An 18,713-nucleotide genomic window follows, 5' to 3' on the forward strand; every position below is an offset into this window, starting at 1 on the left:
AGTGAGAGAATAAATAACCTCCCAGAAATGTTAGGGACTCAAGGGTCTAATGAGAGGAAAGAATTGAAGTAAATCAACATTAATAAGTAAATGGTGTTGGGGAAATTAATGGGGTTAAAAACTGACAAATTGCCAGGGCCTCATATCTAAATCCCAAAATACTAAAGGTAGTAGTCCTAAAAATATTGGATACATTGGTGGTCAACTTCCAAAATTCTGTAGATTTTAAGCAGTTCATATAGAGCAGAATGGCAGACATAACCTCATTATTTAAAAAGGGAGGCAAGGAAAACACAGAATTACAGAACAATTGGCCTAACTTCAGCAGTGGGGAAAGTGCTGGAGTTTTTTCTTTAAATAAAGTGATTGTGGAATATTTGGAAACCATTAACAGGGTTAGACAAAGCCAGCATGGGCTTATAGAGTCATAGAATCCCTATGGCCATAGAAACAGGCCATTCGGCCCAACAAGTCTACACCGACCCTCTAAAGAGCATCCCACCCAGAGCCATCCCCCCTGTCCTTTCCCTGTAACCTCACATTTTGCATGGCTAATGCACCTAGCCTACACTCCCCTGAACACTATGGACAATCTCTAGCATGTCCAATCCACCTAATTTGTACATCTTTGGACAGTGGGAGGAAACTGAAACACCCCACAGAAACCCACGCAAACGCAGGCAGAATATGCAAACTCCACACAGACAGTAACCCAAGGGGGGAATTGAACCATGGCCCCTGGTGCAGTAAGGCATCAGTGCTAACCACTGTACCACTGTGCTGCTCTTGTGAACTACAGACAATGGTCAACAAATCTGCTGGAATTTTGTGTGGATATTACATAGGAGAACCAATGAAACCAGTAGAGTTTCAGACGTTTTTTAATCAGGTCTCTCAAAGGGTTAGTGGGCAAAATTAAAGCACATTAGATAGGAACTAATATATTGGCATAGATTGAGAATTGGTTGACAATAAGCAGATAGTGGGAATAAATGGGTGTTTTTCTGATTGACAGGCAATGACTAGTGGGATACGGCAAGGATCATTGTTTGAGACCCAGCTATTCACAGCATGTATTGAAATAAACTGGATGAGGGAAACAAACTAACATTTCCAAGTTTGCTCATGACACAAAACTGGATATGATAGTGAGGAGGATGTAAGGAGACTTCAAGGTAACATATAAATTGAGAGAATGGCAGATGCAGTGCAACATGGCTAAATGTGAAGTTATATGCTTTGGTGTGAAAAACCGGGAGTAAGCATAGTATTTAAATAGTAATATATTGGGAAGCATGGATATAAAAAGGGATCTAGATGACCTTGTATGCCAGGCAATGAAAATAGACAGGCAGGTGCTGCAAGCACTTGTGCAACAGTGCAGGAACAGCAAGGCTTAATTTCCAGCTTGCTGTCCTAGTGAGATGTGCTGATGCCATGTTCTTCCACTGACACATTCAAGAATTAAACAAGTACTAATCTAACTTTCAAAGAAGACAGTAATGGAATTCTAATGAATGCTTCTTAATTCATAAAATTCCATTGTAGTTAAAGTGATTGCAAGTCAAGCAGGAAACATTGGAAACATAGGATGAAATTTGATTCCTGGTGGTAGAGGTTTAGAACTGTCTTCCATAATTGGATGCCAAATCTGTTGTTAATTTGAAATCTGAGACAGATACATTTTTCTGAAGCAAAGATATTAAAGGAGAAGGTCCATAAGAAAGTAGGCCCAGATCAGCCATGATACCATTGAATGGTAGAACAAGCCCAAGGGGCTGAATGACCTATTCTTGATCCTACATTGATGCCACCCCTCCTCCAATGACATATCCATTGACAGTGGGAGAGTCTTTTAATTTGTTAAAGGAGAACCTACAGCCTTTCTATGTCTGCCGGATCGAGTCCCAGGCAGGAAGCCTTGTGGATGGTACTTCTGTATTCAGTCGAAGATGAGTGACAGAGTTGCTGTGTCTGAAGCCTGTGTTGGGTCTACTTTAGGGCTTCAGCTAGGGGTGTGGGATCCCTCAATCAGAGACCTAATTGAGGAAAACTGGAATTGGGAAAAGGGACCTGCCTTACTTTTCTTCCAGATGACCACCCTCCTCTCAACCAGCCATCCTGCAAACCCTGACCCCATCTTGCCCTTACTCACCTGGAGTTTGGTTTCCTCGGTGATCATATGCCTTTGGTGACTGTGTCACTGGAACCTGCCACCATTCCAGATTTCTTCCCTCGGAGACCTACATTTTGAGAGAGGTCTACCTTTATCCAGTTAAGCACCTGATTTCAATCAGCCTTCCAAGGAGCCCAAGACAAGAATTAAATTCTGCTTATTGATTTGTTACCAAGCCATTCACAAATAATGGATTTAAAAGAATGGTTGTTATTGGTGCTCTGAAAACCCCGCTTTACAATGTGGATGAATGTGAAGTACCCACTTTGGTAGGAAAAACAGAGAGATAACTTATTACCTGGATGGCTATAAATGGAAATAGAGAATATGCAACAAGAACTAGATGTCCCCATATACCGGTCACTGTAGATAAGCATGTAGGTACAGGTAGTAAGAATGCAAATGGTATGTTGGCCTTCACAGCAAGAGGACTTGAGTCCAGGAACAGGGATATCTTGCTGCTACAGGGCCTTAGTGAGTCCATACTTGGAATATTGTGTACAATTTTTGGCTTTCTTATCTGAGGAACAATGCTCTTACAATAGAGGGGGTGCAGCAAAAGTTTACCAGCTAATTCCTGGGATAGTGAGACTGACATATGAGGAGAGGTTGAACTAGTTAGGATTGTATTCGCTTGAGTTAAGAGGAATATGATGGTGGGGGGAGGGGGGTGGGATTTGCACTGAACTAGACAAGGAGGATTCAGGAAGCATGTTCCCAATGACTGGGGAATCCAGAACCAGGGGTCACAATCAAAGGAAATTTTAGAATTGAGATGAGGAGAAATTTCTTCACCTGGAGAGTGGTGACCCTCTGCAATTCACTGCCACAGAAAGCATTGAAGTGAAAATGTTGTTTTCAAGAAGGATTTAGATAATGCACTTGGGACTAAAGACATCAAAGGACATGTGGAAAAGCAGGAACAGGCTGTTGAGTTGATGAATAACCATGATCATAATGCATGGTGGATCAGGCTCAAAGGCCAAATATTTTCCAGGTTTGTAACATTAATGGAATGAGGAAATATAAGTTAGAGCTGGTGAAGAGAAGTAAAGAGAAGGGAAGAAACTTTGGATCACGGGGGAATCAGAAGTTTTCTAAAAGGTTATTTTTAAGCATAATTAATGCTAAGTATGTGTTAAGAAAATGGCTCCATACATGTTATAATTAATTTTTACTGATGATGTGGAGGTGCCAGCGTTGGACTGGGATGGACAAGGTCAAAAATCACATGACAACTGGTTATAGTCCAACAGATTTATTTGAAGACACAAGCTTTTGGAGTCTTGTTCCATCTTCAGGTGTCAGTGAGAGAGATGGCATCAGACACAGAATTTATAAGCAAAAGACCAAAGGGTCAAGGAATTGATGTGAATTTGTCGAGAAATCCTAGGATGGTTGCTGGATCTTTAATCGGTTAGAAAGGATTAATATGCACATCCCAGAATTTCTTACAGATCACTGCCCCAAGATAACTAAAGGTTTTATTAGTATACCAGAGGTGACATCTTGGGTCAAACAATGCATTTTAGGTGTGAGGCCTTGTCTAGAATCTGGCTGTGTATTAACTTGGAATCAGACTAGTTTTATTTCCAAAGTAGGAATGTGTGAACTGCCACATTTTTCAAAAAACATACAATTTGTAGACAAGATATAGTGTATCTGCGATTACAAATCTGCAAATGCAAATTCACCCTGTAGAGTACAGAGTGGTGGGGTCACCTGTAATGCAGCATGAACCCAAGATCCTGGTTGAGGCCATCCTCCTGGGTACTGAACTTGGCTATCAGCCTCTGCTCGGTGATGTGCATTGTTGTGTATCCCAAAGTCCGCCTTGGAGGGCATTTACCTGAAGATCTGAGATAAAATGCCCTTCACCGCTGAAGTGTTCCCTGACTAGGAGGGAACATCCCTGTCTGGTGATCGTTGCGCGGTGTCTATTCATCCATTGTCATAACATCTGCATGGTCACACCAATATACCGTGCCTCGGGGCATCCATGTCTGCAGTGTGTGAGATAGATAACTTTGACCGAGTCGCATGTGTATGTGTGATACATACTCTCTCTCTCTTACACTTACACCCTCACCCTCACCCTCACGCACGTGGGCTCACACTTACATGTTGGGTTAGATATGTATTTTGAAAGGTGCAGTGGAGTTCATGAGCTTGTCCATGGGAATGCTCTGGTTAGAAGTCTCATGTCTATACTCAAACACAGCAGCCACCCTCCTAATATTGTTAAAGATCCTCACTGCTAATCTGAAGAGATTTTTCCAAATTTTTCACCAATGTCAACAACATTCAGTGCCTGGGAAGTATTCTCCCATTGTCGTTGACTCTGCAAAAAAATGCTACTATGATACAAAGGAAAAGTCACCTTATGAAAAATCCCCAGAGAGGTCGGTATCCTGTCACCATATCACCCTCTACTACATGTGCTGAGTACTTGACACTAATCCAGCTCACCTCAGAGCCAGCTCTCAGAGTGAACAGGATATCTGACACTCCTATTCCTATCTGTTAACCAGGGCTCCCTGATTGGACCAGAACTCATGTTGCATGAGGTCCACCTGGCTGACCTTGTTACAAATACGACACTTTGTTAAGTACCTGTTAGGTTTCTAAATAAACACATTAAAGGCGTAAGTACCAGATCTCGGATATATTAAAGGCGTATTGTGTTATTGAAGCCTCTGAAAATTTTAAATTGTCCTTGGTTGAATAGACCACCCACTGAGTTGAATTCATTAATAGCGTTTGGAAACCAACCAGACATTCATCACGGCCACAGCTGTTATAACAAACATTTTCAACTACATTGACAGACTCACAATAGTGCCCCATTTCCATTTGAAAGCAAAGTGTTTGAGTGTCAATGAATGCAGGGAGCAGATGCAGCTTTTGAAAGTAAAGCTTTTAACAGTCATAGCTGTCATTTGACATATATCTCAGAACAGAGCATGACATTTCATTTATAAAAAAGCTACATAAGAACATAGCATTGAATGATGTCATTTGAAGATTCAGACCATTGCATAACTTTCCACAGTGTTACCAACTCCACTATAGGTTTCTCACAGGAATCAAAAACTCTCTAAAGAGTGCAATTTTTAGGGCTTCAAGACCCACATCAGTATACAAGAAAACGTGTCTTAAAGAAAATATAATCTTCTGTTGCCTCCACAATGAGGCTACCAACTTTGCATGTATATTTCACACCCAAGGTCTTCCTGACTTGTGAAAATAACCATGTGGAAAGGTGTGGGACGGGGAAAGATGTGAAAATTCTTAGTATACACGCTACAGGCTAAGCGCTAGAAAATGGGAATTGGAATAGATGGATATTTGATGACTGGCGCAGTCATGATGAGCCGAAGGGCCTCTTTCCATACTGTAAAAACTTTGACTTTCTTTTAAAAAATACTAATCTCAGCATTTGCAACATGATGCAAACCCATCATTTGGAGGCAAAAATCCAGCCTCATATTTCAGTTCTTACCACCAGTTTGAACCAATGAACCGCAACTGTTTCTGATAGGAAATTCAATAGACTGACAATGCTTTAAGACCGGAAGACATCTATCAATTGATGATGTTACCAATGCTAGGCCTGAATTTTTCCAGCCCTTGGAGATGAGTTAGGTGGCCAAAGGCAAGTAACAAGATGGAAGAAGACACAAGGAAGGGGCTCCAACGTTTTCCCGTTGCTGTGACAGACACATTAAGCGTGTGAGGCCTGATAATGTATACTTCCAAACCTGCTGGCACTTTTTCGGCTCCTATTTGGAAAAGCAGGACATCCAGTGGCCTCCCAATAGCTTTCTTGGGGAGTCCCACAGTATTTTAATGTGTATTCCATGGCCTAAGAGGATGCTCCTGGTAGCAATGGTCACTCTTGCACCCAAGGTGCTGTTGCCTGAATATCCATAGCTATACTATCCAACCACTGCAACATTGTGTGGCTTTTAAATGGCCCCTTCCTTAAAAATCACTTCCAGAGTCCTGCCATGGCCACCTCTCATGGCCAGACATGAGCCCAGCATCAGGATCAGAGCACTTAAAGTACAACTCGGCCTGTTTGTTTTATAAATATGCAATTACATTACAATTATTGTGGAGAGTCAGATCACTGAAAACTGCTATGTAAAAGTGCATATATTAAACACAGTAAAAACCAAAAGAACTGTGGATGCTGTAAATCAATAACAAAAACAGTTGCTGGAAAAGCTCAGCAGGTCTGGCAGCATCTGTGAAGGAAAGAACAGAGTTAATGTTTCAGGTTCGGTGACCCTTCCTCAGAACTGTTAATTCTATCTTTTGTATCTATTTCCCACCCAATAAGAAGTTAATGTCCATTTGCAGAAAATCCATCTCTTAGTTATTGCACTCTGCAAGTAAAATAGCACTATTATGTTCTTAAAGAATGCAAAGTGTGACTACATTTTTGTATTAAAACCCAGAACTGGAAACTAGTATCTGTTTCCACCAGAGATTAAACTGCATTCTGTAGTAGGTAAACACAGCCCTGGACTTTGTTCCATGGCACGCAAAAGGACCACAATATCAGGACATTATGGTAATTTAAGGTAGAAAAATGCTCCTGAATTGAGCTTCACTAGTATTAAGACTGCAGAGTTGTGGATTTACTGTATACACAAACTCCCTTCTTCAGCAATAACAGTAATTAAGAGATTATAATTTTTTAAAAATTGATGTTATGTGCAGTTGATCTTTTCTAATGACTTCAAGGTGTGTGTGAATGAATTCATGAACAGGCTGTTACAAGTGAACCTAATAACCAACTTGGATACATACAAAGCATATGGGCCAGACTGGTTAATGTTACCATTTAAAAGATGAAAGATAACTCTGTAGGTCACACTATTTATAAAGAGAGAAAAATAGAGTTAATGAGTTGATGTTTCATGGCCCTGTGGAAACAGGTTTAGAAGCTGGGCAGGGACGGGGTGGAGGAAATTTAGAGTAATTGCAATTGCACAGACCCCTGACGTATTCCACCCTCTGGGAGACTTTCCCAGAGCAGGCAGGAATCAGGTTTGGCTTCCTGCTGCAAAGAAGCAGACCAATGGAACAGTTGGTGTTCTCTTTCAGGCCGTTCTGAGATGATTGTGGTAGTTTTCTTTCAGTAGTATGCCCTCCCCGTACTATGACTAGGTAGGGCTCCCACAGAAACTCACATGTTACAGTGGAAAGAAGCCTTTCAACCATCATATGCACTTCCAAATTGGCAGAAATCTAGCTCCAACTATTTCCAACTTAGAGTCAAGGCCATGGTCAAGATCATGAACCACCTTGGAAAATCTAGCCCAATGTTTCAGGGCAATAATGTCCTGAAAAGTTAGATGGCCACAGAAGAGGAATTCCTGGAGTCTTTACAGGACAGTTTTCTGGATCAATTTGTGGACAGATCAACTAGAGAACAGGCCATCCTAGTCTGAGTATTGTGTTACGACACAGGAACATTTGGCCTCTGGGAAGAGTGACCATAATGTGATAGAATTCTTTATTAAGATAGAGAGTGACTCTGTTGATTCAGAGAGTAGTGCCCTGAATCTAAATAAAGGGAACTACAATTGTAAAAGTTGTGACCTGGCTGTGATAATTTAGGGAACTTTATTTCAAGAGAAGACAGTGGATAGGCAATGGAAATCATGTAAAGATTATAAAAGAAGAACTGCAAATTTGATCATTACTGTGGGCACAAAAATAAAACTGGAAAGGTGGCCCGACCATGGCTAATGTGTGAATTTAGTGATAGTATTAGACTGATGGAAGGAAAATGCAAATTGGCCTAAGAAAGCAGCAGACCTGAGGATTGGGAGAAGTTTAAGTTTCTGCAAAGGATGACTAAGGGCTTCATTAAGAGGGGGAAAACAAAATATGGGAGAAAGTTTGTGGGGAACATATAAATCGACTGTAAATGCTTCTATAGGTATTTGAAGGGAAAAAAGATTAATGAACATAAATGTAGTGTCCTTACAGTCAGAAATGGTAAGTTATAATGAGAACAAAAAGATGGCACACCAATTAAATATGTATTTTGGTTCTGTCTCACAAAGGAGGAGACAAATAACACCACAAAGGTATTGTGTAATACAGGGTCTAATGAGAGGGAAGAACTGAAGGAAATCAGTATTAGTAGGTAAATGATGGTGGGAAAATTGATAGGATTAAAATCGGTAAATCCCCAGTGCGCAATCATCTACATTCCCATTTATTTAAGTGGCCTTGGAAATAGTGGATGCATTGGTGGTCATCTTTCAAGACTCTATAGACTCTGGAAAAGTTACTATCAATTGGAGGCTAGATAATGTAACCCAACCACAGTTTTTAAAAGAGTGAGTTGTGGAAAAAATACTGAATTGTAGACCAATTCCCCTGACATCGATAGAGAGGAAAACACTAGAGTCCATTTCAAAAGACTTAATAACAGAGCACTTAAAAAACAGTCTCAGGATTGGACAGAATCAGCATGGATTTACAAAATGGAAATCATGCTTGAGAAATCTATGGAACTTTTCATGGATGTAACTAGTAGACTTGATATGGGGGAGACAGTGGATGTGGTTTACTTAGATTTCAGAATTTTTTTCATAAGGTCCCACATAAGAGATTAGCATATAAAATTAGAGTTTATGGGATTGGGGTAGTGTACTAACATGGATAGAGAACTGGCTGGCTGTCAGAGAACAAAACATAGGCACAAATGGTTCTTTTCCTGGTTGTCAGGAAGTGAATAGTGAGGTACCACAGGGATGTGTGTTTAGGCGTAGCTGTTCACAATGTATATATAATTGATTTAGACAAGGGAATTAAACGTAATGGTTCCAAGTTTGCAGACAACAAAAAAAACCTAGTTGAGAGGGTGAATTGAGTGAGGCAGATGCAAAGATGCTTCAGCATGATTTAGACAAGTTGAGTATATGTACGAGTGCATGACAAATGAGGTATAATATTGATAAATGGGAGGTCGTCTACTTTGTTAGCAAAAGCAGGAAGACATATTATTATCTGAATGATGATAGATTAAAAAAGAGGACCTGCAATGATACATAAGTACCCTTGTACACCAGTTACTGAAAGTAAGCATTTTGGTGCAATAGGCAATGAAGAAGGCAAATGGTATGTTGGCCTTCATAGCAAGAGAATTGAAGTACAGGATGGGGGATGTCTGCTGCAATTGTTCAGAGCCTTGATGAGATCCTGTCTGGCATATTGTGTGCAGTGTGGTCTTCTTATCTGAGGAAAGATATTCTGGCCATGGAGGGAATGCAACAAAGTTTTATAGACTGATTCCTGATACGGCAGGACCGGCATATGAAGAGACACTGGATCAGTTTGGGAATGTATTCACTGGAGTTTATTCATTCACTGGAGAATGAGGGGTGATCTCATAGAAACCTGTAAAGTTCAAACAGGAGGAGACAAGGTAAATGCAAGAATGATGTTTTCAATGACTACGGAGTCCAGAACCAGGAATCACTGTCTGAGGATACAGAGTAGACAATGTAGGACTGAGACAAGGAGAAATGTCTTCACCAAGAGAGTGGTGAGCGTGTGGAATTCTCTACCATAGAAAGCAGTTGAGAGGAAAACATTGAATGTTTTCATGAAGGAATTAGATATAGGTCTTGAAGATAAAGGGAGCATAATTATGGAGAGTTAATGGGGACAGGGTGCTGAGTTGGATAATCAGCTGCGACCATATTGAATGTCAGACTGAAGGACCAAATGATCTACTTGTGCTCCTAATTTCTGTTTCTGTGTTATTGTAAGTAAATTCAGAAACAGGAGAGCTTAAATGACAAAAGTGATCATGTGCAACGCAGAACCTGTTGTTAATAGGACAAATAAAAACAAGATGGATCTAAAGGAGATGTAAGTGGGAAAGCAGAGTTATCACCAGCAGCTGCTATCTCAAAAAGTGAAGGCTAAGGTTATGGACTGACATTGTTGAACTCAGCATTGACAGCAAAGTTATCAAGTGCCTAGTCAAAGGATGAAGTGCTATTTCACAACTGTACATTTAGCTACATTGCAGTAATACAAGAATTAAGTCATTGAGCTGTTTTGTTTCGCACAGTCTCAGAACTTTTCAATGCTCAGTTTGTGCTAGCATTTTTCTGCTTCTGTGCAAGTGAAGTTTTACCATCAGAATTATTCAGGCATCTTGCAAATTATCTCAGCTGGCTATTATGATCTCCCTTCTCGGTACCCCAATCTAGTGTGCACCCAATTCACAATCCCTTTGTGTGGAAGAGCCTGATGAGACCTGCATGTATCAAAGATGAGGAGAAAAACATGGACATTTTGAAAAGTGACAATGCTACATTAAGGTGTTTCAATATGAATGCAATGTAACCATGTTCGAAAGTTCCAACTTGAACACTGTGTTGAGCCTGTTCTGTATGTACACACGCAAGTATACATATATCTTGAAATTTTCTTAATAACAATTGGAGTAAAAAAGGGTATCATTAACAGTTATTTACCACCTTCCACTCCTCCCAACCCCAAAGAGCACATCTGACTGAAAATGTTAGGAGGAAAATTCTCTTAATAATTTACATTAAAAACGTACTACTGTGTGTCAGTGTTGGTGGATAATCAAAAGGATTTGAATATTTTTGTTTCCTTTTCACAGACTCAGAACAGAATGAAATTAATGGCAGATAATTATGAGGAGGACCACCTGAAATCCTCAGCGCATTCAGATCCGATGAACCATAAACTCTCCCCAGAACAGGTGAGCAACATTTTAGAATCTAGTTAGGAACTGCACAGTGAATTATTAGGACTTACGGAGTACTTGCGTCATTTCTCTCAGCCTTTCTCTTGCTGTGTTAATGCAACAGACCTGGATCGTATTCAGTTTGAATAATTTAACAGGGCAATGTGAAGGGCTGTAAAACTGCACCACAAGATGGGAATATCTCTTACAGTTGTAAAAATCAACAGGCCTGTAAACGTTTATATTGTTCATAATGTATGTTAAGATATTGTCATATGATTCCCTCAGACTACAGTTGAGCAGCAAAGATTGTCTAAATTTAATTGACGCCTTTTGATCTAGTTGGAACTGCACCTGTCTGAACTAGACCTATTTGGTTCACACAAAGTAAAGTCAGATTGCAGTCATTTCATCTATTGGCACAAATCTGTGCCCTCATGGAAAGATGAAGCGTTCATGAGTTCCTCCAAGACCCTCACTGAATCCATATTCTGGATATAAATGTAATCATAAGCCGTGCTAGAACAGATCATCTTATTTCCTAATGATAAAAGTAAAATCAAATTCAATCAGAACATTTTTGGGCAAGTGATTAACAGAAACTCATTGGTTTTACTGTAAAAATAATCAGCTTGTTTTTTTCAAAGGATAATTTCATTTTTATCATGGCTGCAAGTTACTTTGTAATAGTTTAGTTTTTCTAAAATTGATTGTGATCATCTGTTAGAATTAAAGTTGAAATTTTGTCAAATGAAAGTTCACACCAGAGAAATTGAACCTTTTGTAAAAACTCACATCACTAATCAGTGTCAACAACGTACGTTGTACATGATTAAAATCCATTTAGACTCACTTTTGAGACTTTTTGTTGTCTTAATTATATCTAAAGTACTTCAGTGCTTTTGAGCACGTAGAGTCTGGCATGAGCCTCGGCAAATGTCTTGACAACACACAGAGGAAAACCAGTGCATTAAAAATATGCGAGTACTTTTGCTTTGTGAAATACAGTGACACACATGCACACACTTCTGTTCCCTCCACCTTGTGGCTCCTGTTCAAGTCATGATTGGTTTCCACTGTTTATATATGCTATTTGCAAATAGTAAATGATTTCTCACATGCCCTTTTTTCCCCCAATTCAAGTGGGTGTCATCTGTTTCCATTTACTAGTTGCTGATCGTTTCTTACTTAATTCTTTCCATGTCACGTGACAGATAAAGCAGGAATAATCGGACTAATTGGTGAGATTTTATGTGGGAATTTTTAAGGGTGTACCAAGCACATTTTCTGGTTTCTCAACTCCTTTTCAACCATTTTCATTTTCATTACATATTGCCTTATTTTGTACGAGATAGCTCCCCTTTTTGAGAATTACATGCTCCAGACTGAATTGTTGATCTGCATAAGTTAGCATATTGAATCTTCTCATAGTTGCAAATGCTTTTTTCTTTTCTCACCATATTCATGTCAAAACTTGAAATCAAGATGCACTTACTCCTTCATTTCTCTGATATTAAAATTGTGGACTTCCATCTCTCAGTTTTCCCCTTCCACAGTCCATCCAAAGACATTTAAAACTGTAGCAAGGCATTAATTAAATACAGATAGTTTGATTCTTTTCAATCTCTTTCCTGAACCCTGGCAGTCACCTATGCTGTAGCAATATAATGGTTCTCTCACAGATTTCTGATAGAGATTACAGAAGAGTAATGTTAGGTTGATTGTAATTAGGTTGCCATCAGGCTGTGAAATTAGTAACTACAAAAAATGAAACTTAGTTGTCATAAATTAGAAGCATAGCTTCGCTGTCTAAATTCGATTGGTTCAATCGTAGATCTATCCCACTCAAAATAAAACTAACAAATGTGTATAATGTTGGTGGTTATGTTTGGTACATGGAGACTGCAAGGCGTTGTTCCCAAGGTAGACTTATTTTACAGATGAATAGAATAGAGTAGCCTTTATTGTCACGTGCAGTCAAATGAATGCAGCAGGAAGCTTGTAATGTCACCACCTTGGCACCATCTTAGGTACAGGGAACCTAGGTACAGAATACTTTGTGTTTCTTACAGAATTGAAAGAGTAAAACAAAATCTAACTTTGGAATGCAAAGTTTTAAAAAGTACTCAAATTACTTAAAATCCAGAATAGGAATAAGAAGTATCTTTAAACGGTACTCAAAACATAATCCTTTTCACTGAGTCTGTGCCTGCCAGTCTTCAGAACACAAGCCTCACTGCCTCCACACAGCGGGCTCCGACCCACAGCTCGCTTCCAGGATTCGTCACCCAGGCTGGCTTGGGCTCAGAATATCTTTTGCTCTGGGCCCCAGCCTGCAATTCACCTCAGAGACTCGGACAGTCTCCCGCTCAGGCCCACAATTCACCTCCGGGATTCATCTCACAGGCTGGCCCAGGCTCAGACTGCCTCCTACTCTGGGGTCTGGCCAATGACTCACCTCTGGGACTCATCTCCCAGGCCATCCTGGGCTTGGACTAGCTCCCACTGCAGACTCAGGCCCACGACTCGCCTCCTGTTCTCACCTCCCACGCAGGTATGGGCTCCAACTCGTCCCACGCGCTGGCTGGACTCAGACTCTCCTCCAACCAATGGTAATTAGGATTACGTTTAAATAATGGCTATAATGATCAATATTATTGGCCCAAAATTGATTAAAATTTTGAACAGCCACTATTTGTGATAGAAGTAACGCACAGAATAAAAGTTGAAATCCTAACACTGAAGAACAAGTGCCCGTGAAATATCTTTGACTTCCCTCCCATAATTTTCTTTGGTTTTGTTTTACAGTAAAAAAAACATGATCCATTCTGATTTTGAATTTTTATTTCAGCTTTCTCCTCAGAAGTCAGAATTTACTTGGTCCACACCAAAAACAATGCTTTTTCAGTTAAGTGTGTTCTCAGGTTGTAGAAGAATGAGATTTTTGCAACCTGTGAAGGGGTTTTATTTTTATTTTCGTAACTACTGACACATTGGGTAGGATTTTTAACCAAGGAAAGGTCACTGATTCCCTTCCTAAGGCACTAAACCCCTTCACAGATGTTCAGCTTCCCCTCTGCCTCCCAAACTCTGAATCCTTTCCCAGGCTTTGAGCTCCAGCCCACCCATTCCCATACTTTCCTATGACCCTCTGACGCTTGTTATAGCAGCCAATCCCCCAGGCTATTAAACTAACCTATCCATGATCTGGGATCAATCCCCTAAACTCCTGATATCATCACCCTACCCTTCTGAGAAACCCTGCGGCTTTCACCAGCCCCCCACCAAATGGAAAGTAAGGATCCCAACCTGAAACATCAGCTTTCCTGTTCCTCTGACGCTGCCTGGCCTGCTGTGTTCCTCAAGTTCCACACTTTGTTATTCCTGCAAATTAAGTGTTTAGCATTGACCTTCGGATGTTTGTCTTGAATCATCTCTTTGAATTTAATCCAAAGTTACTAATGAATTTTTTCAACACTTGATTAAAAAAATTCACGTCAGTTCCACATTATTGTTTTCTTTTAATAAATGCAACACTTACTGACTTATTTTGTGTCTGTATCTTCACCAGTTCTACAACAGGAGTTTTCACAGCATGTAAACGTAAAAATAGGGTCAAATTAATAGAGATTTTCAGAATTCTAAAAATTTTTGAGAGTGTAAGTAACAAATGAATCTTTTCATTGTTGAATTGATAACAAGACAGCACACACTGAGAATTGTAACATTTTCAATCTGTAGCCTCTAAAAGCAAGGAAACCTTACTCATAAATATTATTAAGATGGAGACAATATTATTTTAAAAAGAGGTGAATAGATACTTGAAAATAAAGATTGTAAAATGATAACAAGAGGGTATGAAAATAGCATTAGAACAGATACTTATAGTTGATGAATCAACAAAGGCCACAAATGTGCCTTAGCAATTTCTGGGATTTTAATTCCTATCTCCACTGCATAACAATATAAGATTCCACGTCGCTTAGATGTTTTTTATCGATGCACTAATGACATCTCTATAACATTTTTTTGAAATTGCTCATTGATTCCTAGCAAATCAGAAATACCTGACTGCCTCCCTGGAAAGATAGAAAGGTATGAGGGTCAATTTTAAAATGTCTGATTCTGTCTAAGAGCACATGTCTGTAAACTGAGCCCGGTGATAATATCGTGACAAATTAGTTATGATAATACTTGCCTGTACACTTGAAGTAATCTTATATTTCAAAATTGTTATTATCTATGATTGACTCCAAAAAAAATCAATATTGCATTGAACTAAATCATAATTAGTTTCAGAAATCAGTACATCCAAAATGTTCTTAGTTTTTCCTACATGCCAGAATTGGACTGTAATTGTATAATGCTCTACGGTGCACCTGTTAATGTGTAAAGTTTCCATTTGAAAAGTTGCCTACCATCTTGTTAAGTTACATTTATGATGTTCTTGAGTACCAGGCAAAAAGTGATAGTGTTGTGCATTCAAAGCAATCAAAAAAGCACAGCTTCAAATGAAATCTAGTTAAATTTATCCTAATCTTATCAAGGCATGACTGAGTTTCCCTGAGAGCAGGGGTGAATGTTGGGAGTCTATCTTTGTTGGTGTACATTGATAGCTGTTTTAGAAAGACTCACATTATTATCTGTTTTCTTGCCATCCTGCCCTGTCTCTGATTTGTCGATGGCCATTTCCCTCACGTTGCATCTAGCATTTAGTATGACAGCAATGCTGAGATCGTGATTTTAGGGTGCATAGAGAATCACAGGTATATACCCTCATTCTGTATTCAAATTATTTTTCTCTTTACCTGTTTCATTTGTTTTATTACCTGTCATTCAAGAAGTGCTGAGTTGGAATATTGCATCCAGCTGGAGCTCCTAGCACATATGTGCCATTCTAATTTTGCTGAGACATTTATATGTTCAATACAATGAGTTTAAATTTGCACTCAATCTATGAATGCAATATAATGTCTTTGAAAGTGGAAGTTTCCTAATTTACAGGATTATGATGAGAGATCCAAGATAATACTGTTAACATAGATGTTTTCTAGATCCTAGCAGACCTGTTGCATGAAGGTAAGTGCAATTGACAAGATATTTGTTAAGTGTGACAATCACTTGTTGCTGTCCAAATAAAGACATTATATTCTATATTTTCTGCTGTCCTGTAGTCTTAGCCCAAATAGTGATATTAGCACTGCATTATTTATTTCATTCAAAAAATGCAGAATAAATTAACTATGATATGTCATTAATTAAATCTGAAGGAGGACACGAATGAACTTAGTTACCCTGAAAAGAATTAAACTGCTCGTGAACAGCAATTTGTCACTCGTGAGCAATTTGTGATATCTAATTTGCCAATTGGGAATTCAAATCTCAATTTGCCAGCAGTCTTACTAAAAGAATATTTCCTTAAATTGAGAGAATGCTGGATAGTCTTGAGGATTACACTTTTGGCCATTGAAGATTGAAACCAAGTCATCTTCTATGACAAACCCATACTACTCCAGGCACAGTGGATAATTGACCGATCTGGTTTATCAGTAGAATTGGAAGGAATAGACTTGCCACTGAATGTTGGAAATCTTCTTGCACATCTCCAAGGCAATGCCATAATTGTTATGATACGTTTTGGTTGAAAACAGTGGGAAAGACTCTGTTTAAAGTGGATATTTAGCTGGTACAGTTTCACACTTAAAACCGAGTGCCCTAGCATTTAACCATTGCAAAAATTTACTTCACTGTCTCAATACTGTAGATATCAAGCACTCTGTCTCTATTCCTAAGAATATTATGAGGATTGTGCACTTCTATTTTTACTTTACTAAATCTGCCTCCATCACGTCTGTTGCAGAATATCTTCAGACTCTTGTCTCCATAGCTAGGAAAACTGGATTTAACTGAAAACAACAACTTGTTTGTAGTTGGCATTCCCATTATGGATTACCACCATGTTGTGATAGAGAGGCTTGCAAGTACTGACAGCTCCTTGAGTGATGCTGTCAGGAGCTCCTTGCCCCTGGTAGGGCCAACCATGGCAGTAAGGTCAGGCAACCTGCAGTCCAAAAAGGCCTCAAAAATAGACTGTAAGTCTCACCAGCTATCAAGGGGAAAGAAGCGACAAGATAGAGCAGTAAGATAGCCCCAGACACTCTGGTGTGACATGTCCTAAAGCTTAACCACTTCTTAATCCTTCAAGGTGAGCATTGATGATGTTCTAGGGCCGACACATTAAATAAAGGCACTTACAGGCTTCTATGTTGGTCCATGCCAAGTCCTGTAACAATGGAGAATTGGTGATGGGAATGGAATTGTGAACATGGGAGTTCCTGGTAAACAATCTGTGCATAGGTTGCGTGATTCATGAAGGCTTTTGGTGACCTACAATAGATGAAGTTGTCTTTTGATAGCAGAATCTGTGACTGAGTGGACCTCTGCACATCCTAAATTGAAAAGGGGTCATTAGAAAAGGTAAAAATAATCTGTCCCATTTTTCCTGGCTGGAAGGCATTCAAGATCAAAATAAGGGCACCTCCTGGATAATGTTGTTGTTCAAATCAAAGATCTGAGTGCTGTCTGCATCACTCCATGCACTTGGAGAATTTATGCCTATTGGACAGATCATGGACCAGTTCAATGTGGTGAACATCCACCTAGTACCAAGACATCATAAGGCCCAAATACCTAAGAGGAAGATCAGTGCCTCAGTCCTAAAGAAGCCTGACTGAAGGGAGGAATTCCAAGCACAGTAATGACCAATCTAGAAAGTATTTGCTTGTTCAATTCAATTCTAGAGCAGGGAGACTGCACTGGATAACTGTGCTTAGACCACTGGGTCTCAGAGTGGTCTCACAGCAATGCTGTCACCAGGATCAGTTTGATCAAAATTATGTCGAAATGTATGTGACCACTTAGAACAAAAACTAGCAGTCTTCATTCTCTGGCAAAACAACTCAAAGTCACAAGTCAGGAAGGCAGCAATCAGCTCAGGACTAATACCCAAAAACAAACCTGTCAAAGGAAGGTCATTTGTTGGCAGTGGAGTCCTGAGAGATTCAATAATATGCTGGTTATCATGAGATGGGAAGCTTCTTCAAAGCCGCCAGGGCCACCTATAGACCAAAGTCAAATGAACATAATTTTCTTTGTACACTGGGTGGTATTTCTCCTCTTAAGGACAACAATGCCACACATCAACTCTGAAGAAGCATTTTCAACATCTCCTCAGAAGTCAGTACATGGAGACTCCAGTCTAGCCCCCAGCATTCTGTGGTAGAATCCATAGGTTAACCATTATCGCTGGGAGAGCTGCAACAAGCAATCAAATAGTTTAGCACAATTTTAATAGCATTACTCGCTGGATCTTCAAAGCTCTTGGGATTATGATCGCATCACAATTCTGAGATTTATCCTACTATTGTGGGATTCCACAGTCCCCATCCTGACTCGAGGAATACAACAGTTGAAACTATTCCTCTTTTATTCATAGCAGGGAAAGATCACAGCGTGTGGACATGCATTCTCCTGAACGGTCTACTTCCTGCATTCTAATCCTACTAATTTATGGGACATTCTGCCTCAGATGCCCAGAGACTAATTAGCCTGTTGAGTCACATGAAGGCCTACAGCAGAATCTCATGACCCTGAGTAGGCATCACCTTTGAACTGAGGAACAGTTGATAGTATTCACTCAAAATTTACTTTAAAAAGAGAAAGGCAACGTAGAACTTATTTACAAGTTTAGCATGGGGGAAAAAAAAGTACCAAGGCCAACTA

General features: G+C 39.6%; 1 protein-coding gene across 1 annotated transcript in view; it reads left to right on the forward strand.

Moving 5' to 3' along the window:
* LOC125460655 (ELKS/Rab6-interacting/CAST family member 1-like) overlaps positions 1-18,713 on the forward strand; it is a 730,867-nt gene that overhangs the window by 574,756 nt on the left and 137,398 nt on the right. The window contains exon 18 of the mRNA XM_059652379.1: positions 10,845-10,946. Within this exon, the coding sequence (XP_059508362.1) occupies positions 10,845-10,946 (102 nt within the window). The remainder of the gene's footprint in view (positions 1-10,844; positions 10,947-18,713) is intronic.

The sequence above is a fragment of the Stegostoma tigrinum genome, chromosome 18 (assembly GCF_030684315.1).
Source record: "Stegostoma tigrinum isolate sSteTig4 chromosome 18, sSteTig4.hap1, whole genome shotgun sequence".
NCBI lineage: Eukaryota > Metazoa > Chordata > Chondrichthyes > Orectolobiformes > Stegostomatidae > Stegostoma > Stegostoma tigrinum.